This window comes from Eublepharis macularius, chromosome 9 (genome assembly GCF_028583425.1).
Source record: "Eublepharis macularius isolate TG4126 chromosome 9, MPM_Emac_v1.0, whole genome shotgun sequence".
Taxonomy (NCBI): Eukaryota; Metazoa; Chordata; class Lepidosauria; order Squamata; family Eublepharidae; genus Eublepharis; species Eublepharis macularius.
The window spans coordinates 20,415,759-20,443,105 of NC_072798.1; the positions used below are offsets into that span (position 1 = coordinate 20,415,759).

At 44.0% G+C, this 27,347-nt stretch overlaps 1 protein-coding gene across 1 annotated transcript in view; it reads right to left on the reverse strand.

Annotated features, from left to right (window-relative positions):
* Positions 1–659: 659 nt before the first annotated feature.
* CACNA1C (calcium voltage-gated channel subunit alpha1 C) overlaps positions 660–27,347 on the reverse strand; it is a 681,102-nt gene continuing 654,414 nt past the window's right edge. The window contains exons 45-49 of the mRNA XM_054988003.1: positions 15,490–15,621; positions 14,134–14,243; positions 11,583–11,686; positions 7,218–7,541; positions 660–2,592 (exon numbers count right to left, since the gene is read on the reverse strand). Coding sequence (XP_054843978.1) covers positions 2,296–2,592; positions 7,218–7,541; positions 11,583–11,686; positions 14,134–14,243; positions 15,490–15,621 — 967 coding nt within the window. The 3' untranslated portion in view covers positions 660–2,295. The remainder of the gene's footprint in view (positions 2,593–7,217; positions 7,542–11,582; positions 11,687–14,133; positions 14,244–15,489; positions 15,622–27,347) is intronic.

The window sequence follows — 27,347 nt, forward strand, 5'->3', positions numbered from 1 at the left end:
TATGTTTATCCTCTACAGTATCTTTAGTACCATCTACAAATTTTGTTTTGCAGAAGCATATCCCTGAACTAGGACTAACTTCTAAAGGAATCTTACTCAATAGTTCTTTCCTATTTTGTGTCAATACATTAATTCATTCTATTGGTAATTTTGCCCATACTTCAAGAAATTAAATATACCCCCAAACCTTTCCTAGAGTTGCTGATGCCAGCTCAGTTTATAGAAACAGATGTCCCTGACTATCCTGGCATGTGGCCTTTGCCACCCTTTAGTGAGGAGAATCATTGAGAGAAACTGTGCAAAGGAGTGAAATCTGGATAAAAATTCCCAGCTTCAGAAAGCAAGATGCTCTTCCCATCTCAATTCATTATCGTGCACATTAAGGGGAGTGCAGAAAAAGGAAAGTGAACACAAGATATGCAAAATCAGTTAACGTTCAACCTGTCAGTGGGTTACAAAATAGTTACTTAACACACCAGGTACACTTTGTTCATTGTACAAATGAAAACAAAAAAGAAAAAAAAACAGAATCCCATTTTTCCCAACCACACGTAGAAAAGCACTTAAAAGTTCAAAGGTAAAGCTTGGCACACTCCAAATACGAAATGATTTACTTTACATGCAGCAAAATATACAAGAATTGTTATTTTTCCCTTAAACAAACTTAATTCATTATATTCGCTTGGCACAATTGCAATTCATTTTAAAAAAATAGTTGAAAAATACTGAAACTGACCTGAATTCAAGTATTACGGTTTCTTCAACAGAAACATTATCAATGCAATAAAACATCACACGGAATATATCGAAACGTAGCGCCTTCTCACTTTTTTGTATGTTTAATCCCCCTTGGGTTTTTTTTCTATACAATTTTAATGCCAACACAATTCACAAATTGTATTCAAAATCAATATTATTGCATTGTTTTTGCATATCTTGTGGAACAGAAAATGCAAAGAGTTACTGATTCCCCTTTCAGAAGCAGAGACAGGGTTTTTTTTGCACTCAAATGACCCCAGATACAGTTCTCCTGCAGTTACAACCAGGAAGTGAAGAACTGTATGCACTTACACACTTTCAGGCATGCATTCGCTCTCTCACTCAGTCCTGCTCAGTCGCTCACTCACCCGTAAAGAACCTAGCATTAAAAAGAATCCAAATCGATCATTCATATGTGCAAGACTATATCAAGTGCATTGCCTACTATCTTTAAATTATAAAACAACAACAAAAACAAAAAAAGGAATTTCCCATTATTTCAAATAAAATTACAAATTCTGGTGTACATAATGGTTGGCAAAACTCTTCTAATATCATTATTAGCTTCTACCAAATTTCAATGGAGGAAAACAAAATTTTCAATAGTACAACATAATCAAACCAATTTTAAACATTTGCGAGGGTGAAAAATTAAAATAAAATAAAAGGTAGGTGATTACAAAACTTTGTAAACACTCCCTTTACCCCTCTCCCTCAAAAAAAACAACAATAAAATAAAGTATTCAAAAATAAAAATTGGAACATGCTTTCAAGAAAATATCAAACGGCAAAAACAAGGAGAGATCTACATAAGCCCATCACCACCTCTCTTCGAAATGGGCGGGTTGCCTGAACTCCAATTTGACAGAGCTGGCTTCCTGCTCCTTGAGCAGTTGGCACAGCTAACTGCCTGAGCTCTGATTGGTTGGCAAGAAGACTGCCTGAGCTCTGATTGGTTGGCAGAGAAAACTGCCAGGGAGTCTCTGCATTTCTATCAACAAGCATCTGCAATATTGCCACCTGCATCTCCTGTACCCTTACAGCTTCTGCTTCCTCCTCCTCAGCAAAGTGCAGGGATCCACAGCAGAAGTCTACTGTTCCACTTGCAGATCAAAAGGGCCTTGGCTTTATGGAGACGTTGAGGCTCATACAGAATATGTGCAAAATGATTTTTTTTTGTACAAGCAAAGTTGAAAGACACCCGTTTGATGCAGTGTCCTTTTAACTAGGGCCATCCACAGGAAGCTGAGGTTTTCCTTCATATTCAGGAAGCAGCCGTTGTTCCTTGTGCAGGGACTGAAAGGAGGAGGGAGCTCATTCTCCTCCTCCTCCTTCATGGACACATGCTGGGGTTGTATATTCACTCCTGAAAAGCTCTTTTACACCACCCAACTCTGCGACTCGTCCCAACAGAAACAAATGAAGAACGCTGTTCTGGTTACTCCAGGTCACGAGAACAGTGAGGCACTTCTGAAACAAACCCATTAGGAACATTGAAACAAATTAAAAAACCAGCATTACTTTCAGCCTTGGCAACTACAGGCTGCTGATATAAATCCTGCTGTCCTTAGATTCCTCTTGACTTTTTCTACAATCTGGGTTCTGGGCTGCTGCTTCTTCCTCTTCCATACAGTCCTGCCCTGAGTCCCTGCAGTTAACAAAAGGCAAGAGGTTGCCATTGGGGCTTGGCTTGCTGTTACCATTGAGAATATTGTCTGCAGCATTCTCCATCTCTTCTATCGTCAAGTCACAGGCATCAGCTAACTCTTGGGTTGTGACCTCAATGAACTTTGGATCTTGAGCAAACTGCATCAGTCCTTCGGAAATCAAGACCTTTAATGAGCCAGGAGATCAAACACAGGGGGAAAGGTGGATATTAATATTAGTATCACCTGTTATAGCCACAGTTAAGAAAGATACTTGGCAGCAGAGCCGGATCGACGGGGGGGGGGCAGGGGGAGTAGTCTGCCCCCAGCGCCGCCAAAGAGGGGGCGCCGGGTGCAGTTGCCAGCCCCAGGAGCGTGCTGCCAGCCCCGGGAGCGCGCCTGGGGAAAGGAGATTGGCACGGGCGGCCTCCCAGCCACCCGCGCTGCCTTTTGCCTTTCCCCAGGACAAGGGGCGGCCGGCTTGCCGCCCGCCCCTTATCCTGGGGAAAGGCAAAAGGCAGCACGGGTGGCTGGGAAGCCGCCCACGCTGTTCGCCTTTCCCCAGGACAAGGGGCGCGTGGCAAGCCGGCCGCCCCTTGTCCTGCGGGGCAGGTGAACGGCGTGGGCAGCCTCCAAGCCACTTGCGCTGCCGCCAGCTCCGCAGCGCGCCGGGACAGCCGGCTTGCTGCGGGGGCGGGGGGGTGCCCCAGCATGATGACGTCACAGGAGTGACATCATCACGCAGCGCCAGGAGTGCGCGTGCGCTGTGCGCGCACGGAGACTACAGTTGCCCTGGGCGCTGGCAACCGTAGATCCGGCCCTGCTTGGCAGTAACAATAAGTACAATGTAGTTTATTGAAAAGCACTAACAACGTTAAACCACTTTGCTGGATATTGTATTTATTGTTAATAGCTGCTAGGAGATAAAACTATTGCTATAGGCAATCTTCTGGTTAAAGCAATACTGGCTTAGGAAACATAGAAACAGAAACATAGAGCTGGAAGGGACCTCAAGAGTTACCTAGTCAATCCCCCCTGTACAATGCAGGAAATTCACAGCTATCTCCCCCCCCCCTCACTTCTCCCAGTGACTCCTGCTCTATGCCCACAGGAAGGTAAAAAAACCTCCAGGATACCTGACCAATCTGGCCTGGAGGAAAATTCCTTCCTGACCTCAAAGTGGCAATTGGCATTACTCTGGGCATGTAAGAAAATCCCACAATAGCCTACAAGGGTGGCTACAACAGCAGAAAAACCAAGGAATCATGGGCAGTTACTCAAGTGTGCAGTATAGCTGTTGTAGCATCAGAAAGTCCCCAATTTAAATCTTACCTCTGTCATGAGTGCACTGGTTGGCTGCTCTATCAGGCGCATCTGTAAGATGTGAATAATTATGCCTACCTTACAGGGCTGTTGCAAGGATTACCATGAGATAATGTATGTGATACTCTTTGAATATTTAAAGGTGCCATACTAAGTTCTTTAGAAGATTTATTCATGCATTCTCTGGTTAGTCAAGCCATTTATATCCCCCAACATCATCTTTTTCTTCCTGGCCAACCTAATTTTTGTATTGGAATTAGTATATTTGTTATTACTGCCATCATCATTACAACTATTACTGACATCACCTCAAAACTGTGGATTTCCCTCCCCAGGGAGATTTGTCTATCATTGCCTTCTTCCAGTGGGTGAAAACTTTTTTGTTTCATCTGGTATTCTCTTATTGATTCTCCTTGGTTTTTTAATTGCGTTTTTCATATGTACTGTTTTAAAAGTTGATTTTAAATATTTTTTTAAGTGTTCAGTGTCTTGAGGGGCTTAGATTGATTGATTGATTTCAAATTTGTATTCCACCCTACCCGCGAGCGGGCTCAGGGCAGATAACAACATATTAAAATACAATTAAAAATTCATGTTAATTAAAACAACACATTTAAAACAGGATGGTGGACAGCCTTCACAGGGAGGGTTTTATACACCCCTTTTTTCCAGGCCGGCAGAGGCCCAGCCTCAGCCATATGCCTTGCGGAACAGCTCTGTCTTGCAGGCCCGGTGAAAAGATAGTCGGTCCTGCCGGGCCCTGATTTCAGCAGACAGAGCGTTCCACCAGATGGGAGCCAGGACCGAAAAGGCTCTAGTCGAGGCTAGGCGGGCCTCCTTGGGGCCAGGGACCACCAACAGCTGTTTGTCCCCTGATCGGAGTGTCCTCTGGGGAATATATGGGGAGAGACGGTCCCATAGATACGCTGGTCCCAGTCCGCACAGGGCTTTATACGTCAATACCAGAATCCTGAATCTGATCCGGTACTCCACTGGTAACCAATGCAGCTCGCGTAAGAACGGTGTTATATGGGCCTTATTTGACACTCTCGTAATAACACGCGCCGCTGCATTTTGTACCAGCTGTAATCTCCGTGTCAGGCTCAAGGGCAGCCCTACGTAGAGCGAGTTACAGTAATCTAGCCTAGAGATGACCGTTGCTTGGATCACTGTAGTTAAGTCACGGGTTGACAGGTAAGGGACAAGTTACCTGGTCTGCTGCAGATGGAAAAAAGAGGACCTGACAACCGCTGTGACCAGTGCCTCCATTTTTAGGGAGGCATCCAAGATCACCCCCAGGCTCTTAACCCGCGGAACTGGCACTAACAGTGCCCCATCGAGGGCCGGGAACCGGAGTCCCGAACCTAATCCCCCGTGGCTCAAGTACAGGACCTCCATCTTCGTCGGGTTCAGTTTCAGCCAACTCTGCTTCAACCAGCCAGTCACAGCTGCAAAAGCATGTTCCAGGACATCTGGGGCTGAGCCGGGCCGGCTGTCCATCATCAGATACAACTGGGTGTCACCAGCATATTGATGACACCCAAGTCTGAAACTTCACACCAACTGGGCAAGGGGGTGCATATAGATGTTAAACAATATAGGGGAGAGTATTGCTCCCTGTGGGACCCCGCACACCAAAGGGTGGTGGGATGACAATTTCTCCCCAAGCGCCACCCTCTGTCCCCAACCATGGAGAAAAGAGACAAGCAACTGTAAGGCAGTCCCTTGTATCCCCACATTGGCGAGGTGGTGAGTCAGAAGATCGTAATCGACTGTATTGAATGCTGCCGACAGATCCAATAATATCAGCAGCACTGAGCTGCCTCGATCCAGATGTCTACGAAGATCATCTGTGAGGGCGAACAGCAACGTCTCCGTCCCATGTCCCAGACGGAACACGGACTAGAAGGGGTCAAGGGCTGAGACATCCTTCAGGAAACCCTGCAACCGTTCCACCATCGCCTGCTCAATCACCTTTCCCAGAAACGGGAGGTTCGAAACCGGGCAGTAATTGACCAGGTCAGTGGGGTCCAGCGATGGTTTCTTTAAAAGAGGCCTCACTACAGCTTCCTTTAATGGCCCAGGAAAACCCCGGAGCCTAAGGATAGGTTAACAGTGGCCTCCAGCAAGGACCGCAGCCCCTCGGCACTGGCCTTTACCAGCCATGAAGGGCATGGGTCCAAGGGACATGTGGTGGGTCTAACTGATCACAAGGTCCTGTCAATTTCCTCCCCAGAGAGTGGGCTGAAATGATCAAATATCAGCCCCAAAGACAGCCAAGGGGTCTCTAGCTCATTCACTGAATCAACTGTGGCTGGCTTCTTCTGTCGGAGCTCCTCTGTATACCAGGGAGCCCGTCTTGCACGGGGGCAAAGAGGGCGATGGGGGGGGCGATTTCGTCGATGGCTTCAGAGAGCCGGCACTGCCAGTCCTCCACCAGCTCATCTAACGAACCACCGTGGATCATTGGATCCCACAAAGCATTCTGGAACCCAATCGGGTCCATAAGTCTCTGTGAGCGAGCATAAATCAGCTCACCGCCCTTGCGAGGGAGGGGGGTATCTCCAGCCGAGCCTTCAGGACCGAGTGGTTTGACCATGGCACTGGTTCTACCACTTCCAGATCTACATTTAACCCCATCCCAAAGAACAAATCTAGCGTGTGGCCTGCTTGTTGTGTAGGGGTCGACACAAATTGGGAGAGTCCCAGTGCTGCCGTGGAAGACACCAGGTCTGAAGCCTGCACAGAGGAGGCATCATCGACATGGATGTTGAAGTCCCCCAGCACCATCAGTCTGGAGTACTTCAAGGCCCACCTCGCTATCATCTCTAGCAGGCGCAACAGGGTATCTGCTGGTGCGCTAGGCGGTCGGTACACCAGACAGATAGCCAAACTCTCCTCGGCACCCCACACCAGACCTACACATTCAATGCCAGGGATCTCAGGGGTGGGGAGCGGCCTGAAAGAGAAAGACTCTCAGGCAAGGCTTGCCACCCCTCCCCCCCGACCTCCTATTTGGGACTGGTGGAGGACCAAATATCCTGGGGCGGGGGGGATCAGTTCTCCCAGGGCAACTGTTTCACCCTCCCTCACCCAGGTTTTGGTCACGCATACCAGGTCCACATCACTCACTGCAAAGAGATCTTGCAGCATTGCGGTCTTACTGTTTATGGACCTGGCATTGCACAGCATCAGTGTCGAAGGAAGGTTCTTTTTCCTAGCTCCATCACCAGCGTTCGTCAGGATGGGACGCAGGTTAGAAGGGCACCGAGCCATTCCATATCTCCATGCCCTTCTCCACTGAGGCCAGCTCCCACCGTCATACCTCCCACATCCCCAGAGGACTGGGATCCCTGACCCCATGCCGGCCCTCCTCCCTATGTCCACCATCATCCAACTTACTCTCCATTCCCCACAACAACAACAACAGGCAATGGGTGGAAAGGTGAAATATAACTGTTTTAAACAAATATGTAAATAAAAACTCACCGCTTCTACAAGGCTGGTGGCACTGCCGTGAAATTGCCTCCCACAGTCTCTAGTCTGGCTGGGAACTATGAGGGAGACTGGCCTTGCTTTTCGAGTGCTGCCAGAGCTAGTGCCATCAGAATATAAGGAGCTGCATTGTACTGATGGGAAGCTACTGTTGAGTTTCTCACTGGATTCCTCTCCATCAAGCTGTAAGGTTTTAATTGGCTGCTGTGGCCAACTCTGTGTACACGGTGTAGTAAGGGGTGTGGCACATGACTGAGAGGATCTTATGGGCGAATGGCGTCTTTGAAGAAGAGGACTCAGACCTGCAACTGCTAGTGCCTATAAACAGAGAGAAGGAGAAGACAGAAAACGACAATGACTATAGGGTCAATCATAATATGGAAGAGAAACTATAGAAAGTGTCTTGAAATAAATTCAAACTTTGGGAACCTAGGTAGTGTCCTATTTTAAGAACAATTATTTCTCACTCAAGGTAGATGTCCTTGACTGATGGGTGATTCTCCTCACTGGAACATGAAACAGGGACAAAACATAGGTTCCTGTGAACACTGGTGGGATGCACCCTCTTCCTCCTTCAGCAATTCTTTTTCTGCCTCAGATAATTGAGGAGTTCTGCTTTACAGTGGTACATGGTCAGCTTTTATCTTAACTTCCTTTCTGCTGGCTTCCTTCTCTCCCTCCAGTATAGCTGAGTTTTTAAAAAGGGAAAAAGAACCATTTAATAAGCAGCAAGATTTGTGCCTCAGTTGAGGTAATGGCTGTGAGTGTATTCTAAAAAAGACTCTGATTCCTTGGTGGAGGAACTTTGGGACCTTTGGCCAGGGCCCAGATGCAGACGTGCCCTGCACGTTCTGGTGACTGGTGATAGAGAGGTGGTTGAGTCTTAGGACAGGACCTTAAACTGCACTACTCTGAAGAAGCCTCAGAAGAAGCCTTTGACTCCTCTGTGGAGCAGCTTCTGGAAGTTTTTCTGGGGCCCATATGCATGATTACCCTGCACACCCAAACAGGTGGTGTTAGAGTAGTGGTCAAGCCTCAGTGTGGGACCTTAGCTTGCATAGTGCTTGCCTCCAGCTCCAAGGCTGAAGCCCTTTCCCAAGACACACCAGCAGCTGATTTTTGTGCAAAGCCACCAGCATAGCATTGACCAACAATTGGCTTGGTCTACTGCAGGGCAGTCACCACATGACAGTGGAGTAAGTCTCCCTGCAAATGTGACCTCCTTAACCAGCCCTCTGCAAGACAGGGAAATATCTCTTTCAGTTCCCCTGGAGGTGAGGGAATATCTCAGAAAGAGGTTCACTCTTTCAAGGAGCTCATGCAGTTCAGGAATGGCTTCCCAAACCTTGCATAGCCAGTGGAGGTGGGCCGAGGCACTCTTGTTCCCTCCCCATGATTTCAAGTGCTGAAACAGCTGCCCCCGTGGCCATTTCAGCACTTGAAACAATGTTTTGAGGGAACAAGAGCAGCTCTGCCCTCTTTGGTGTGGGCTTGATCAGGATCAGGGCAGGACCCTTGTGGCATTTTTAAATCCCTTTAAAATGGTGGCGGCATTCAGAAGTTGGATCCATAGATTCTGTCATGTCTTGGCTTGATCAGGAAATGGGCTGCAGCCCCTTAATCATCTAGGTTGCGCTCTCCTGTACTTTTTCCAGTTCTGCCATATCCTTTTTGTGATATGGCAACCAGAACTGCACACAGTATTCCAAATGAGGCCACATCATAGCTCTACATAAGGTCATTACAGTATTTGGCTGTTTTATTTTCAATCCCTTCCTTGCATTGAATTTGCCTTTTTCACTACTGCCACAGATTAGGTTGACATTTTTATTGAGCTTTCCATTACAACCCCAAGATCTCATTCAATCTCAGCCTCAGCCAGTTCAGACTCATTCAGCGTATATTTAGGATTTTTTTTGTCCTAGTATACATTACCTTATACTTACCTATGCTGAACTTCATTTGCTACATTGTTGCCCACTCACTCAGTTTAGAGAACATCTTGTTCTTCATAGTCAGCCTTGGTTTTCATCATCCTGAATAACTTTGTGTCATCTGTAAACTTGGGCACTATACTGCTCACCTCCAATTCCAAAACATTTATGAACAAATTAAATACCACTGGCCTCAATACAGGTTCTTGTTGGATCCTACTGCATACTTCCCTCCTTTAAGCAAACTGTCAATTTATTCCTATTTAATATGCAGAAGAGCATATTAATTGTTGTCAAATTAGTTACATTTAAACAAAAAAAATCCTGGAAATGTTGTCTATGTCTACAAGAGTTTTCTTTTCAGTGCTCCCCAAGTCCCTCAATTTTTCAATTAGAAAAAGTGAGCAAGTCCTCAGGCTTTTTCATGCAATACATTTTGTTTATGAGAAACTTTGCCTTAAGAAGTATTTTATTATTCTTAATGGGAAAATATTTCATAGATACTTTGTTTCAGTGCACCCCCAAATTTCCAATTTTTCCAATAGAAAAATTAGGGGAAAAATCCTTGGAATATGGAGTAGAAATGAAGTTAATTAAATAAATAAATTGTGTGAACCAGCAACTCCATGTGTGTAATATATAAATAAACAACACAATCCCTGTGATCACTGTTAAAATTTCACTGGCCACATATTTTACTACCATCATATAAACATAAGAAGAGCCCTGCTGGGTCAGATCTATGACAATTCTAGCAGCCTGTTTCATACAGTGGCCAACCAGCTGCCCTGGATGGCAGACAAACAGGGCATACATCCCAAGGCCTGCTCCTGATTTTGCCTCCTAGCACTGGTAATCAGAGGTCTGATGTATGGCGGTTCCCTTTAGGGAGCAGTTTATTCAATGGGGCTTATTGTTAGGAAAGCATTCTTAGGATTGCAGTGTCTGTCACTCTTAAAAGCCACCTGCATCAATTCACCAATATTATTTACTAGTCTTTGTACTAGCTCCCCCACCCATAAGGACTCTAGCAAGTGATGCTGATCATATAGATTGCCTTGAGCATGTATTCTGAGATTATTATATTACCACTCTTCCTTTGAAATCAGAACTTCAAAATCTTTTCTGCGTTAAACCCACTAATGGAGTTTTCTAATTATTTAGAACACAAGCAGCTGACTAACTCTGTCCCTCGACTACCTTCTTGCCAGAATCTGGCAGCTAACCAGCTTTCAAAACCACCATGTCCATGAGAATCCTCATCTACAATTTGGAAAATATTGCCTTTAAGCCTGGGCCAGTTTCAGATTTTGGGAGGCCATGGGCAGAGAGTGATCAGGGGCTCTCCCCGTGCCCGCTCCTAGGCTCCCCTTTGAACCTTCTACTATTCCTAAGCCATGCAGCACTTCAGCTGAAACGTATAAAGTATCCTCCTTTAAGGCTTCCTGAAACTTGATGTGTAAAGCTTATTCCACAAGGCTTAATGAAATTACTTAGCCACTTGGAATCAATAAAATGTACTTCAACATGAATAAGAGTAGCAGAATCTCTATAAAGAATAAATAATGTAGGTTAAAATTATTCTTAAAAATGAGGATTACGTAGCTTGCAACTGGCCTGAAGATCACTATTGTATGATTATTTTCTCAAAACAGTAAGAAAACCAGGTAATACAATGTAATAAAATACATAGTATACTTCTTTAAAGTTTCATTTTTTAACTGCAGCAAGTGCTAAAAAATAATTTTCAAAATTGGTTTTCTAAATCATAACAAATGCTTGACAAAACTAAACATTTTTACTTGCTTCATAAATTTCAAAAGAGATGTAGCTCTTTGGGGAGAGAATTGTAGAGATATATGGTTGATAAGGCTGAGTTAGAGGCTGTCATTGAAATGCACTTAGCAGAAAGAAGAAACATGAAGCACAGCCTCCCCAAGAATCTCAACAGATGCAGGAGTTCATATGGGTGGAGACATTTCCCGGGTATAATGACCCCATACATAGGACATCAAAGGCAATGATCAACATCCTGAATTGAACCTTGGTACTAATTAACAGCCAGTGCAGTTGGGCAAAGATAGGAGCAGTACGTGGGAGAATACCAGCAGGTATGTTGTTCCTGTTGCCCATCCCCAGTTAATAAAGGTACAGTTAGATTGTAAACCAGCCGTAGTTTCCATTCCAACTTTAATACTAAACAGAGTGCAATAGACTATTCCAAGTATAGCACGAGTGAAAACGACATCTCCAGAAAAGGGTCAGGTAGGAAGTCAGATGCAACTGATGAACCAGAGCTAACCATGACTGCCACCTCCCATCTATGACCACAGCTGGGTTCAGAAGCATTCTATGGGCTCTCTAGCTGGCCATTCAAGAAAAGTGCAATCCCATGGCGAGATACTTAGTCGAAAAGACGTCTCACCTGATGATGTACCAGATGTAAAGGTAATATTGTCTTTTGTGGGACTACTGAACTTGGATTTTTCTGTCTCTTTAGACATTCCAGGTGAAAGGATGCTCTTCGATCTGAAAAGCCAATTGTACAAAAGTATGAGAATGAAACTGTATAGAACACATTAGGAGGCAAATGTGTAATCTCCAACCCTGGCTTGCATCATTCTGCTAATATGGGACCACGGCATTTGCAAGGGAGAACTGCTAGATGGTTGGGAATGCTCAGTTCTTCCCTCACCAATCACATCTCCCTTGAAATGCCTCCCTGACCAATTTGTATATTTTATCCTATTCTTACGAGATATGAACAAAATATAGCCTTGAATAAATAAACAGCAGACATCATAAAACAATTATAATCGTAATGTGAAATACTCCTAATATGAGTCATTTATTTGTGAATATCTTCACTGAAATATCTAGTGGATTGATTAGTTATCATTACAATCCTAAACAGAGTTACACTCTTCTAAGTCCACTGAAGTTGATGGTTTTAGAAAGGTATAACTCTGCTTATGATGATACTGTATGTTACACTTAGAAAACCATTTAGCTTGGTTATTAATTACTATAACTTTTTTGTATTTTTAAATTCCCCCCCTCATTTGTATTTTTTACATTATTGAAAATCAGCCTGAAAATGAATATAGGTTGGACATATTCTTATTTATTTCTTCATTTATACCCCACCCATTTCCACAATGGGGGCTTAACGTGGCTTACATCATTCTTTATTTTATCCTCCCAACAATGTCATGAGATAGGTTAGGCTAAAAATATGTGACTAGCCCTAGGCCTCTTAGGAAGCTTCCAAGACAGAATGGGGATTCAACCTGAGTATTCCAGTTCCTAGTCTGAGACTCTAACCACTACACAACACTGGTGTCACGTAGATCCAATGAGACATTCATCATTCACCTGCATGTCTGATAAATTAATTCTGTGAGTATTGTATAAAGGACTTACTGAGATTCTAAGATCACTTTTTGCCACAGGATTAAGTTGTATTATGTTTTTTGATGTATTGGGCCACTGATGAAGATAATATGTTAAACTTAGAGCTTGGTTTTCTGCTTTATTATATTAGGAGTATTTTATATGTTATGATAGATTGATTTATGACACCTGCAGTTTGTTTATCAAAGGACATATTTTGTTCCTATCTTGCTGTTTTTTAATAGGTTGTTTTTCCTATATACTCTTTTTTTCTCAGCCTTTTTTGTTTTTTCAGCTTTTGACAGAAACCCCCCCCCCTTTTTCTTCATAGCTCATACTTACTATATCTTGGCACAGAGAATAGAAATAACATTTATTTAAATATTGTATCTCATCTTTTGAAACAAGAATATTCAAGGGTAGTTCACAATCAGATAAAACCATAATAAAGAGTTAAAATAATAATAAAATAACAAAAACAAACATACCAATGCAGAAAACAATAGACAATCACCAACATCAGCAAATTAGTAGCAAGTCTTACAGAAAAACCCCTGCCAGAACTATGCATCTAATGACCTCTGATATAAACATTTTTTGCATTGAATGGGTAGGTCTTTCAGATTTCAGGAAAATATAAAATGTGAAAGTGTCTGGTGATAATTGATTGCAGCCAAGAATTCCTTAATGAAAAACATGCTCTGAATTTGAAGATCTTTGTTGACAAATTTTATATCCCATGGCATAAAAGATTCAGCATACTTTTTCATTCAGAAATAACTGGTAGCTGCAAATTCCATGATGGGACACAGTAAACTTCCCTGGGAAAGAAGTCTGGTGGGAAAACAGCCTGGGGTAAGACATTTACATGGAAGAATCAGTAGATACAAGAAAAGTTAAAGATAACCCCTGGCACCTGCCCTTTACAAATACCCCCTGACCACACACTCATGTTACCCTGAAAAATGTAATTTTAGGATTATATGTTTGATGAGACAACATGTAGTTCTGCACTAAAATTAGTTTAAATGTTCTGGGATAGAAGTCAGATACTCTTACTGCAGGGACAGATGTACCGTGTAATTCAAGCTGAAGTGCCTGGACTGTACCATTTCATATCATATGTGATAGAGTGCTCCTCTATTCCCAAAAAATGCCCTGCATCCCTAACGTGATGTTAGGGAGCAAGTTTCTAGCATCTCTATTTGACACACTAGTTTTCAATATACAGGGATTTTTAAAGAGGAAGTGTTCATCATATGTGTCCCTTCCTGTAGTCTGAATTGGTACATTCTAGAGTATTTGTGAAAATTAGGCCAATCTTGCTTTGATTAAAGGTTTCAAATCAGTAGCAAGACTCATCATCTCTACAGGGATAGAGTATTTTTCATGCAATACTGTCAGATTGACAGACTCAAACAGAGAGAGAAAACCATAATAAAAATAAGTACAAATATAAACTCCTGAATACAGACCTACTTTCATCTTTTTTGAAAGAAGAAAGTATACTACAAAAAGCAAAATTTGCAACACTTAATGAAATTTGCCAGGGTACATATTGCATAACATGCTAGGAATATTACTTAGTGATGAGGAACGCAGGAACCCACTCTTTGGAGAGTGTCTTGTATCTTCCCCTTTGCTGTTTTCAGGAGGAGTTAGCTGTCTATGTTCATCATCTTGGTATGAAAGCCTATAATGGAAAAGGACTCTTTTTAAAACAAAGAGGTATATAGTAGCTAGCCCTGTCTTAAAACCTGATTCCTCTTTGGAGGAGGAAGGAGAACATTGCTCCCCCCTCCTCACCTGATAGGACATCTGTTACCAGGCTACTCATCTGATAAAGTCATGACCTCAAGAGTTCTGTGAATGGAGTTTTTACCTTTTTTCTTTAAATAACAGACTGAGTGGGCCTTATTCACACTGGGACTTCAGTATGAGAGGTTTATGCCTTCCCCCACTAGACTTTTCCCAACCTGAAAGAGTTTCTGTTGGCGCAAACATTCAGTTATCCATATCCAAATCTGTAGGTTTCCAGATAGCAGCCTATATTTTATCTCATAACAGAATGATGGGATAGTCTGGTGGAATGTTGGGGGGGCGTGCGGGAGCATGCACATGTGGATTGAAGTCCATTTACCTTCTTCTTATAGGGCTGATACAGTATTCTTTGTTAACCTGCTTATTTATGACTCCATGTGGTCACAATCAACCTATCCTATCGTTTACCCTGTGTCAGCACTGCAACTACTCAAAACTTTGTGTAAGAGCAAGAGTAGAAGAACTAATGTGACATGTGATGTGTCTTGCTGACACTATTTTGGAGAGTAGTCACATGGACAATGCCAGGAGGATGCAAGTGAATTAAGCTTGCCAGGTGAACAGTGAAGTCACGTATCGATTTGAATCATGCCCGCACAATTTGTGATTCATTAAACCATGTACAACTCAAAACCATGTGTTGTGCCTGTCAAAGTTCTTGACACTCAGACCCAGGCAGACAGCAAAACCAAGAATTTTACTGATGTACTGGCAAGCTATTTATTTATTTACTTTATTTATACCCTATATTTTCCCAGTGGATACCCAAAGTGGCTTACATAGTTCCCCTCTCCTCCATTTTATCTTCACAACAACCCTGTATGGTAGATTAGGCTGAGGGTGTGTGACTGTCTCAAGATCACCTAGCAAGCTTCCATGACAGAGTGGGAATTTGAACCTGGGTCTCCCCAGGCTTTACTGAAGCACTGGTGAGCTTCCCAAACATTGCTAGAGGGCTGTGTTTGGCTCTGAGAGTCATAAATTGCACAGATTCCATCTGCATCTGAGTGAAGCTAATGTAATCATAGTCTTATTCCTTGACTTTGAATTTTTGGGAGCCATGAGCAACAAGAATACTTCGTCTCAATATTGCTTTGCTTCAGCAACGAAATACTCACATTTCAGTAGACAGCAAGCTTGGCTCACTACAGTATTCAACTTCTTCATTCAGTTGCTCATCATATGTCTCCTCTTCTTGAGAAACTTCTTCCTCACAAACGATGGCCACCTGGCTGTCTCTAGAACAGGACCTGATGAGCAAAAGAAAAATAATAATTTAGAAGTAATGAGGAATATTTGGAGATCCTATATAATAATGCTATATAAATAATCCTTTGCTTTGTGTTAGAATGGACCTCTGAAAGAGATTGTACAGTGTTTAAACTGATAGAAAGATGTAATGCAGTTCTTGCATATAGCCCTTCATTGTGTAATGCTGAGCTAATATGGGCATAGGGGACTGGGGTGAAGGAAGCACTTGGTGCTTGATGTAACACGTTTGTCTATATTTCTGAAACAGAAATTGTACGTCTCTTCTTAAAAGCACTCTTAAGTGACAACTATTTAAACTGTAGCTGCATTATACAACACTGAAAACCTCTACAGTGAAAACCTGGAGAAAAAAACTTGAGATCAAAATTGAACCATCAATTAAATGTCCCATCACACTGTTACTCAAGCATTATGAATTTTATTACATTTTTTCATGGCTCTTGTTATACCAAGATGTAACTGTATAATGATGTATACAGTGAATGTAAACTGTACCTGATACCCATGAACTAAAGCCCTCTCCTATTCACACCATTCTGAATTAAAATTCAATAATCACCACTAACTCTTTATACCAAATTATCACCATTACACCATTCTTTGCCGTATATTAAAAAGTAGAAAATCAGTTTTGTTAAGGTCAAACTACATTTTACGTGAGACATCTGTGACTGAACTCCCAACAAAAATATACCGAAGGAGGCTGTCAGTTTGGTCTGAGCACTGGAAGAGAATGTTTAATTCTTTCCCCTGGTGCAGTTGCCTGACCAAAACTATCTCCATCTCAAGCTGCTTTTTTCCCCTTTCAGGACAAAGAGCAACTTGAGGAAAATAGCATAGGGAGAAAGATTAACTCTCTCCACTCACATGATGGCACTGGACAAATAATATTATTTATATATTTTATTTACGATATTTTTGTACTACCTCTTCAGAGCCCTGCTCAAAGTGGCTTACAATTAAAAGAACAATATAAAAAAGTCAGGAGATCAGTCCCACATAACATGTTAGCATTGTTTAAATGCCCCTTGAAGTAGTTAAAAGGTGACTGAAACATACTCTGAGTAAATAATACATGCCTTTAAGTCTATATCCCACATTAGTACAAATCCTTTATAAGTCTTTCTGTTATGCTAAAATTATTTCCACCTCTTAACAGGATTCTTAGCACTGAAAAAGAGTGGTTTAATATAACAATTTGGTATTAACATATCCTAAATATAATACATCAGGAAGCACCTACCGCCCCAGGGCTTCATAGTAGTGTGTCCTAGTTCACAAGGAAGCGTGAGAAGGAAAAGAAGATTTTATCAGAAGTATAGATGATTAGGAGATAAAGTAGACGTGAATTTTGGCATAGCAGTGGGAAAACCCTATTTGGATTGCACATGTTTATTAATAATGTAAATAAATAAATAAAATAAACATTCTCATCCATTACATAGGACAATGCAAAAAGGAAATGTTGTGACCAGATGGTATGTACACAGGATGTCTCCCGAAACGTTTCTTCATGATGCTGATACAGGAGACTGTTGACTCAGTTCTATGCATGTTTTCTCAAAAATGTCCACTATGTTCAATGGAGCTTACTCTCAGATAAGTATACATTGGATTTTAGCCCATATTATCTGCAATTCCAAGGCCAGCTTAGATCCGTTTAAAGCACAGATAGCAAATCAGCTGGAGGGCTAAATTCTCCCGTGGTCTTGGGAGTGGGTCAGTCCTGACTAGTGGGAAGCAGCTCCTCCTCTCTCCTGCAGGGTCGGTCGAATCAGACGATCCCCTAGGGGAGGGGCTCTTCCCTGGTGTGCCAGTTTTTTCCGGCCCTGCTCAAGCTCTGGGAGAGCGATGATCTTGGGCGACCCTAAACTAAGGAAAACAATGAGACTAGTTCGTAGGGGAAAAGGAAGGGCTTGTCCCTCCCCCCACGCTCTGGCTGGCCGTACAGGCAAGGAGAGGCAAGCAGCAGAGCCAACGCTCCCCTAATCCCTAGGGCCCGGCTTCTGCAGAACCCACCCACCCCCAGCGCACAGCAGCGTGGACAGCCGCTAAATCCTCAGTGGGTGCTGACTGCGCTGAGGAGAAATGTGGCATACAGAACAAGTGGCAGGCGGAAAAAGAAACGCTGCGATTAAAAGGCTGCAGACTCCCTCGGAGCATGTCAGTGGCAGCACTGTCAGGGAGTCAAAGCTAGCCCTCGAAGCCCCGGTAAGTGTCCTCAAAGAGGCACTGGGGAAGGAGAGTTTTTTTTCTACTCATGAGTAAGGCCAAAACCTTTTGAGAGGCCCTAGCCCGCGTGACCAATGCATGAGTTCTAAAACAGCCCCCTCCCCCTCCCCCTCTTTAGGTAGGAAAATAATCAGGCAGAAATGGCAGGTGAGGCGGGTTTGGAAGAGCCTAGCACGGCAGAAGGACACAGTGGCAGTTTAGATTTGCCAAGCTCACCAGTTTCCAGTCATTCCTGTCCAGGCACCAGTAGGGAAGGACAGGAGAACAATGAGCTAGACCTCTTGGGCCAGGATGCAAAGGCAAATCTGCTGGCATGGCTCAGAGCTGAATTGAAGAAGAAGGTTAAGGAGGTTTTGAAGCAGGCTAAAGAGCAGAACTTCCATGCTAAGGGGAAACAAAATTCAGGCCCTACTGAAAGGTCAAGGCTACATCACCCCCATTTCCCCAAAGGCTAAAAGAAAGAAAAGGCTGCAGAACTGGCTGGAAGGGAACTTGAGCCTCTCAGAGGAATCTCAGTCAGAGTCAGAACTCTCGGAACCACATTCAGACAGTGAGGAAAGGGAACTTTCTGATGAACAAGAAGAAACTATAGGCCCCATCCAAACAAGGCTTTTCCCCCAAGAGGTGTACTCTAGATTACTCCCTAAAGTACTAAGAGCCTTAGAAATTGCTCAGACGGCTAGTGGGAAAGAAGAACCAGATCCAGCCTTCCCTCAAGGCTTAGATAGGGCACTGCCAAAGATGGGAAACACACAAACAGGTGTTCCATTACCAGCAATTTCCCACAGCATCCTTAAGGCCGAATGGGAAAACTCGGCTAAGCCTAAGGTATACCATTCGTGTTTAACAAGTTTTACTCCTTAACACCAGAAGTGACAATGAAGATTGAATGGCCTGTAGTAGATGACCAAGTCACCAGTCTGGCTACTACATCAGTTCTACCTATGGATGCAGAAGGAATGCCAAAAGACATATCTGATAAAAAGATAGAACAAGCTCTACACAGAAATTTCAAGGCCTCGGCAGCATCCCTAAGAGCCTCAGCTACTGGGTCACTATTTGCTAGGGTGGTGTTCACCTGGGCCTCAGATCTAGCAGCAGCGGGCAGAGAAGTGCCCTAGGAAATCAAGAACGAGGTTAAGAAATAGCCTTGGCAGCAGCCTTGGCAGCAGATGCCACAATGGATTCCTTACAAATGTCGTCGAGAGCTATGGGATTCAACGTCACAGCAAGATGAAACACATGGCTGAGAAATTGGGATGTAGATCCTCCTGCACGGAACAAGGTGGCAGCAATCCCCTTTGCAGGAGCTAAACTTTTCAGTGAAACACTAGGCAAGTATCTGGTGGAGGATGCCGAGAAAAAGAAAGTTCTTCCCTTGAAGAGAAGGGAAATGATGACAAAAGACAGGCACTCCTTTTGTGACTTCAAATGCTCTGTCTGGCAAAGTAGTGCAAGAACATATAAGAGCCGATGGCAATCAAGACCAAGAAACGACAACAGACCGTTTACCTTTCACAAGTCCAGACAACAAACAAAAGGACAAAAGAAAACACATCAGGCATGACTATCAACGACAATCAATCAGATAGATTGGGGGACGATTGCAAGAATTCGCAACTCAGTGGCAACATACAATCACAGATAAATGGGTTTTGGAGATTGTATCCAGGGGTTATTCCTTGGAGTTCCAGTCAAAACCACTGATCGCTTCATCCATATCCCAAGGAACCCGCTGAAACAAAAACACACCAAGATAAAGGAGGCTATCCAACACCTTCTAACCATAAGAGCAATAGAGCAAGTACCAACACGGTACAGGAACAGGGGAGTGTACTTGTTCTTCATAGTACTGAAGAAAAAATGGGGACATCAGAGCGATCTTCAACCTAAAATGGTTAAATCAGTTCAAGTCACGCAAGTTCAGGATGGAAACCATGAGGTCCACCACGGGAGCTATTCAAGAGACTTCCTAGCCTCCATAGATCTCTCAGAGGCCTATCTTCACATTCTCCCTCCAAGGCGGAGGACATCTTGGGTTATTTCCACCATCCAATCAGGGAGGCAGGAACTAACTTTCTTCCTCTTCCTGTCTAGCCTGTGGGACCACCCTCTCTTCAGTTCTTTCCTGCCTCCAGGGAGCGCAGTAGCTCTGGCAGATTGCTCTGCCATTTGACTTCACTTCCTTAACTAGATTTTTCTATTCAGACTTCCTCTTTCCACTTTTGATTCTTCAGACTATTCTTTCCTCCATTTTCGCTATCCTGTTCTTTTACTTTTGCCTTTCTTCTGAGCGCCACGAATTTCAATCCTATAGGCAATAGAGCTGACTGACTCCTATGGGAGCTTTATGGACGGCGAGGAGGGGAGCCTGATTACAGCAGCAATTACAGCGGGAAACGCCAAGTCATCCGGTACCGTCCTGCTTACACAGCAGGAACGGAATCCCGGCACCTTTCCGGCATCAGCCGTGTATAGTTTCTAAACGCTAAAAGAAGCAGTCGAGCTCTAAATTGATGGCGCAATCCTGCTCTGAAGCAGAGAAAAGCGCAAGGAAATGGCCTTGGAAGAGATGCAGGCCTCTATACAGCCCCATCTTCCACAGAGGGAGCTTGTTAAAACAGCGTGCCTCAGCCAGCCAGCTGAGAACAGCGCCACCTGGTGGAGCTCAATTTTGGCGGGAAACATCGCAATGCGTTTGCCAATCTTCTGGCAGGAGAGACTCGGCTGAAACATAATCCAGACACCCAGAGCTCCAGCTGACAAGCCAGGAGGGCCACATAAGTGTTCCCCCGAGCGTGTTATACCTTCAGAATTCCTGTCAGCAATTAGACTGACTATGAGGGAGGAAATCCTGTTACTTTGCCAGTCAGAAGCACCTTGGCCCTATAAAGATTCCAGGAATCTCCTCAGCCCTGGCACCATGTGAATGTGCCCATGCCAATCTCCTGGCTGGAGATTTTACAGCAGGCCTTTCCACTTTGGATTTAGCCCTGCTTTTACTACAGGATCTAGTCCTGCCTTTCCCTGTCAGATGGGTAATGTATAAAGGGTGCAATTTTGCTGGTGTCTTTAAACCTTTTAACTCTTAAGACTAACCAGGAGGGAGAAAATAGTGGTGCGGTGTCTACCTCCTCCTCCCTCCATGAGTAAGGCTGTAGCTCTGTGGAAGAGCTTCTGCTTTGTATGCAAAGGATCCAGGTTTGTTCCCCATTAACTCCAGTTTAAAAGATTAGGTAGATGAGGGGAAAAACCTCTTCCTGAGATCCTGGTGTCCTGCTGCCATTCTGAGGAGATAACACTGACCGATGGTCTGAGTTGGAATAAGGCAATTTGTAATGTTTATCAGTCAAGGATCCCCACGGAGCAGGGGGATCACCCTCAGATAGAGTCTGTAATGAGAAGGAGAAGGATGAATTCCTTCAGATGTAGAAGAGGAGGAAATATCCCTACCAGAACAGTCAGCCCAGCTGTCTGAATCTGAGGTCTACCAGTATTTATTATCTAAGACATTCTCAGCCTTAGAGCGGTAGAAATTACCCTTGGGGGAGTAGGACCCTTAGACTGGGAATATCAAATCCAACCCAGGGAAACAAGAGTCTCTTCCTAGTGAAGGTTCCTCAGAAAAGGTCCTCCCATTTCCAGAATATTTGGGGAGAAGGTTCAAGGCTGAGTGGTCTAAACCATACGCCAATTAATAATCCCCAAACTTGCCCCCAAAACAAACTGTACTCACTACCTTTCTTTGCTATGAGTTGTTGCAGGTACCTGCGATGGAAACTCCAGTGGCTACACTTCAGTCATTTGGGCTCGGGTCAGAAGATGGGTAAGGATCAGTCAGATACCACTTAGACAAGAGGAGAGAGGCCATGCTAACAAGAGCTCACGAGGCCGGGACCATGGCTATTAAGGCTACAGCTATTGTCTCAATTGCCTCAAGAGTGTCAGGAGTATGGATCTGGAAACTGATCCAACTCCTCCTGTACAACAATAGCTGCCCACATTGAAGGGGCAAACAGAAATGTAAAGGCCAATACCTTCAAGACAGACATCATCCTGGATACATTTACCTTTTTCTTCCAGGATTATGGTCCTGACAGCAGTAACAAGCTGGCACGCTTGATTAAGAGCATGGCCAGCAGATTCACACTCTAAAAATATCGTCCTGACTTACCTCTTTCAGAGAGATAAGCTATTTGGGGACGCCCTGGGAAAGATCTAGATGGAGACCTAGGACAGAAGAACGTGTTGCCAAAAACACTCAATCTGAGAGGCGATCCATTGGCCCTCAGCCTTTTATTCACAACACACACTACTAAGGTCCAGACAAGATTCCAAATGGCCATCCTGGGATTAATCTAGGCAGTCCTTTAATAAGGGGGAGGGGTCCTTTCAAGACCCCACTTGTAGTATAATGGTTAAGTAACCGAACAGTGATGCAGTACTCTGCAGGTTCAAATCTCACTGCTGCCATGAACTTGCCACATGGCCTTGGATAAACCAGTCCTCTCAGTCCCAACTCTCCAGCTGTATTGTGGGGATAATGCTTACCTTGTCCCAAGATCAAACAGACAGTTCTCCACACGTGGAAAGAGATCCAACCTTAACACCCGGATCTCTAAGACAGGACCTTCTAGCTGTCCCTGTGAGAGGCCAACTACTCTTTACCATCAAGCCTAGGTTGACAAGCAGGCAGGCCTTGCAAATAGTCTCACAAGGCTATTCCATACAATTTGAAAGCTGTCCACCAGAAAGGGATTTACTCAATCTTCTTCTCAGTCCCTAAAAAGAATAGGGACTGAAGGGTGTTATTAGACCTCATTTTTTTTTGAACAAGTTTATCAAATTGTATCACTTCTGAATGGGGACTCTGCACTCAGTCTCAGTGACCAGTCAATCAGAAGAACACATAACATCTACTGATCTCACAGAAACATACCTCCATGTACCAATTCTGACGGCCCTTCAACAATACCTAAAATTTTATGTTAAAAACAAACGCTGCAGTTCTGAGCCATCCTGTTTTGGCCTGTCCACCACACCAAGAGTATTCACAAAATTCTTGATCAACCTCATCATACGTTTCAGAGACGGGGTATTCATGTTCACTTGCACCCAGATGATCTCCTGAACGGTCAAGTTCACGAGAAAATCTCACCACAACGCTCAATTCACTATTCAGTTCCTACAAGCTTGAACACTTGGGTTAGATCACAGTCACCAAAAGGGCTTTTTTTCCCTATCCCTCACCAAAGAAAAGGTCAGGAAGACCAAACAGCTGACTGAGACTGTCATCAGAGTGCAAAATCACTTCTCATGACACTACTGAAACTGATGGGTTGGCTAGTGGCCACCTACAATGCAATACCCTTGGGGTCATCTTTAGGCAAGGCCACTTCAGACCTTTCTTAGATCTCATTAACAACAGATCATGGAGAAGACAGATCTTCCCATTCAGATACCACTTCAGATCAAAACCCATCTGAGCCAAGGTCACCAACCCAATGCAAAGCAAAAGATTCATGATCCTTCAAGAACAACAAATATTTACAGGTGTAAGAATCAGGTTAGGCATGTCTCCCTATCAATGACTTAGAAAGGTGAGCAATTTGTCTGGCCCTGCTCCAGTTCAGAGCTCTGTATGGACAAGATTGCAGACAAAACATATATAAACAAGCAGGGGGGATTTAAGATCTCGAGGTGAAACAAGGTGGCAGCAAGGATACTTACCTGGGAGGGTGGTCACCTAGCTGGATGGTCACACATCAAAGGCATATCCAATGCCTAGGCAGACTGGCTGAGAGGACAACAGGGGAATGGTCCCTTAAGAAACATAACATTGCACTTCGCAACACCTCATGGACCTGTGTGCATCCCAACACAGCCATCAACTACCGGGGTACATGACAAGATTTGTTCTACCCACAAGCAGATGCCCTGATATTGCAGTGGCCATTAGTCCTCCTCTATGTATTACTACCCTTACCAATAACAGACCATGCCTTTCCACCCTCCAACAGATGGTGATATTTCCACCTCTCGTCCTACTGACCTCTCCGGTCAAGTTACAGCAGGGACCAATTTGGCTCTCTCATTTAGACTTACTTTGCTTAACCGTGTGGAAATAGAAAGGAACACCTTCCTAAGATGGGGATATTCCCGAGAGGTGGCCAACACTCCTAGCATTCAGAAAATAATTTATGCTCAGAATTTACAACTCTTATTGGGAAGCCCTCATTCAGTAGACATTTTACACAGCCCTGATCAAACATCCATTTGAACCAGTCAAGGATGTTCCCCTGGGAAGGCTGAGAAGGAAGACTATCTTCCTTATTATGTTCGTGTCTGCCAGAAGATTTAATCAGACCTGAACTCTGTATCTTTCCCAATGGTAAGGTGATGCCTCGGACTGTCTTCCAAAAGCATATTCCAAACTGCATAGTTTACAAGAGATAATGCTACCATATTTCTACCTCTACCCTAAATAGACTAGGGAGAGACTCTTACACAATCTAGATGTCAGAAGGAGGCTCAAGGCCTATCTGCTCCGAACAGTGCAAATTAGAAAGTCAGTCTTACTGTTCTTAAATATATCTTTCCCTCAATTTGGGGAAGAAAATGTCTTCAGCAGTGGTAGGTGCCAATAGCAAAACATACACTATCGAAGCTCCTAAAAAACAAAACAAAAACAAAACAACCCCCCCCCCCTCTCTTCGTAGAGGTTCCTTGTGGAATACCATCTCACTCTTTGAGGAGTGCTACTACCAGTGCAGCATTACACAGGAACACTTCTGTAGAAGAAGTCTGCAAGGCAGCAACAAGGTTGTCAGTCTTGACCTTATTAAGATGCTACAAATTGAATCTATATGATTCAGCGGACACTGACTGTAGTAGAAAAGTACTGCAGTGTATGATCATGGACGAAGACCATATCCCACCCAGAAACTGGAAACTGCTTTGGGAGCACCCAAGATGTCCTCCGCCTCAGAGGGAGAACGGACCTTTGGACACTTACCGTGAAGGGTCCTTCTCCTCTGAGGAAAGGAGGACATCTTGCCCTCCCCGGGTCTCCGTCCTTCTCTACCCTGCTGCCTCATTCTTATACCTCCTCCGGGTTATGCTTTATTTACAGTACATGTTAATGCAACAGGTGTTTTTTCTCTCAGTATTGACAGTTGCTGAATGATAAATTCAATGTTACTGCTTTGTGGAGTCACCTGAACTGAAGAGAGGGTGGTCCCACAGGCTAGACAGGAAGAGGAAGAAAGTTAGTTCCTGCCTCCCAGATTGGATGGTGGGAATCACCCAAGATGTCCTCCTTTCCTCAGAGGAGAAGGACCCTTCACGGTAAGTGTCCAAAGGTCCGTTCCCATCAGAGAGTTGCACAGAAAATATATATGCTTTGCTTACGATGGAGAACACTATCAGTACAAGGCCCTACCCTTCGGGCTGAAGTCATCGCCAAGAGTGTTCACAAAGGTACTGGTCACTCTGATTGCACACCTCTGGTTACAAGGAATAGCCCTGTTCCCATACCTTGATGATATCCTCATCAAACCCCCATCTCTATTTGCAGGTGTGGACGTGGTAAAAAGGACTACGGAATGCTTAGAGTGTCACGAATTCGTTCTCAACAAAGAGAAAGCAGCCTTACCCTGACACAGAGAATTCTTCATCTGGGGGTAATAAAAGACACAATCAGGGACAAGGCCTTCATTTCAAAGGAGAGACAACAGAAGATTATATCTATGATACAATCGGTTCAGGAAGAGAAAGCAGTGGAGGTGATGCAATTGGCCAAGCTACAAGGGATGATGATGTCTTGTCAGGACATTCTACAATGGTCTAGATTTCATACCCATCCACTACAAAGTTTTCTACAACCGTATCAGAAGGTCATAGCTCACAACTGGCAAAAAAGTGTAAGGATACCAGAATCGCTAGTCAGGGAACTGAGCTGGTGGACGGATCCAAACAGATTTGATGAAGGCGCACCTCTTCGAGAACCGAGGAGGTTAGTGATGACGACAGATGCAAGTCTAACAGGATGGGGAGAGCACTCAGAGGGCAGAATGGTTCAAGAGGCGTGGTCAGAAGAAGAAAAAGGAAACAGCATAAACCTGTTGGAGCTGAGGGCCATCAAGAAAGGATTATGGAAACTTCAGGAAATACTGTCAGGTCACCATGTTCTAGTATAAACTGACCACACGACAGTGAAACCCTACATAGACAGGCAAGGAAAGAGTAGATACAGGACACTGAACAGAGAAGCCAAGGAGATCATGATATGGGCAGAGACAAATCTGAGCTCCATAATCCATGTAGCAGGTATACAGAACACAATCACAGACTGGTTGAGCAGAAACGTAGTGGACCAAGCAGAATGGAAGCTAAACAAACAAGTGTTCAGACAGGTATGTCAGAAATTTGGGAGACTGGAAGTGGACCTATTCGCGACCGATCAAAACAAAAAGGTACCAAGGTTCTTTTCCAGAAGGAAGGAACAGGGAGCAATAGGGACAGATGTTCTAAGCAAAGAATGGCCTTGAACACTGCTGTATGCCTTTCTTCCATTGAAGATTCTGGACAGGGTGATACAAAAAACGATGCAACAAAGAGTGGAGGTAATATTGATTGCCCCATTCTGGCCAAGAAGACCATGGTTCCAGGAACTAAAACGGCTCTCAAGGGGAGAACCATGGAGACTGCCTCGAAGAAAAGGTTCTCTGACGCAAGGGAGGAAGTTGCATCCAGATCCGACCTTGTTAAACCTAACAGCCTGGATGTTGAACGCAAACAACTGACAGACTTGGGATACACGGAGAAAGTAACTGCAACATTGCTAGCATCCAGGAAGGGTTCAATGAATAGGAGCTATAATAAGACATGGCAGGCATTCTGCAACTGATGCACTGAAAGAGCAAGTGACCCCTAAACAGCGTCAGTCAAACAAATCTTAATGTTCCTTCAGGATGGTCTGGATAAAGGCCTCAGCACCAGCACCCTGAAAAGACAAACTGCAGCCATCTCTGCAATAAGGGGCTCAAAGAAAGGAACATCACTAACCAGACATCCTCAGATCACAAGATTCTTGAGGGGAACTATGCTACTAACCCCCCCACAAATTCACAGATTCCCGACATGGAATCTCAATGTTGTACTAACAGCTCTCACGAGGGAACCTTTCGAGCCCATGGCTACATTTCCACTCAAAGAGTTAGCACTAAAACCATTTTTTGGTGGGAATTACCTTGGCAGGAAGGGTATCTGAGATACGAGTGCTGTCTCTAAACAACAATTATGCATTTTTCATAATGACAGGGTCGTCCTTAGACCAGACCCAACATTCATACCTAAGGTGAACTCCACATTTCATAGGGGAGAAGAAATTGTTCTTCCCTCATTCTGTTGCAACCTAAAGCATGAAAAGGAAAAGGAATGGCACAGATTAGATGTGAGGAGAACATTGAGC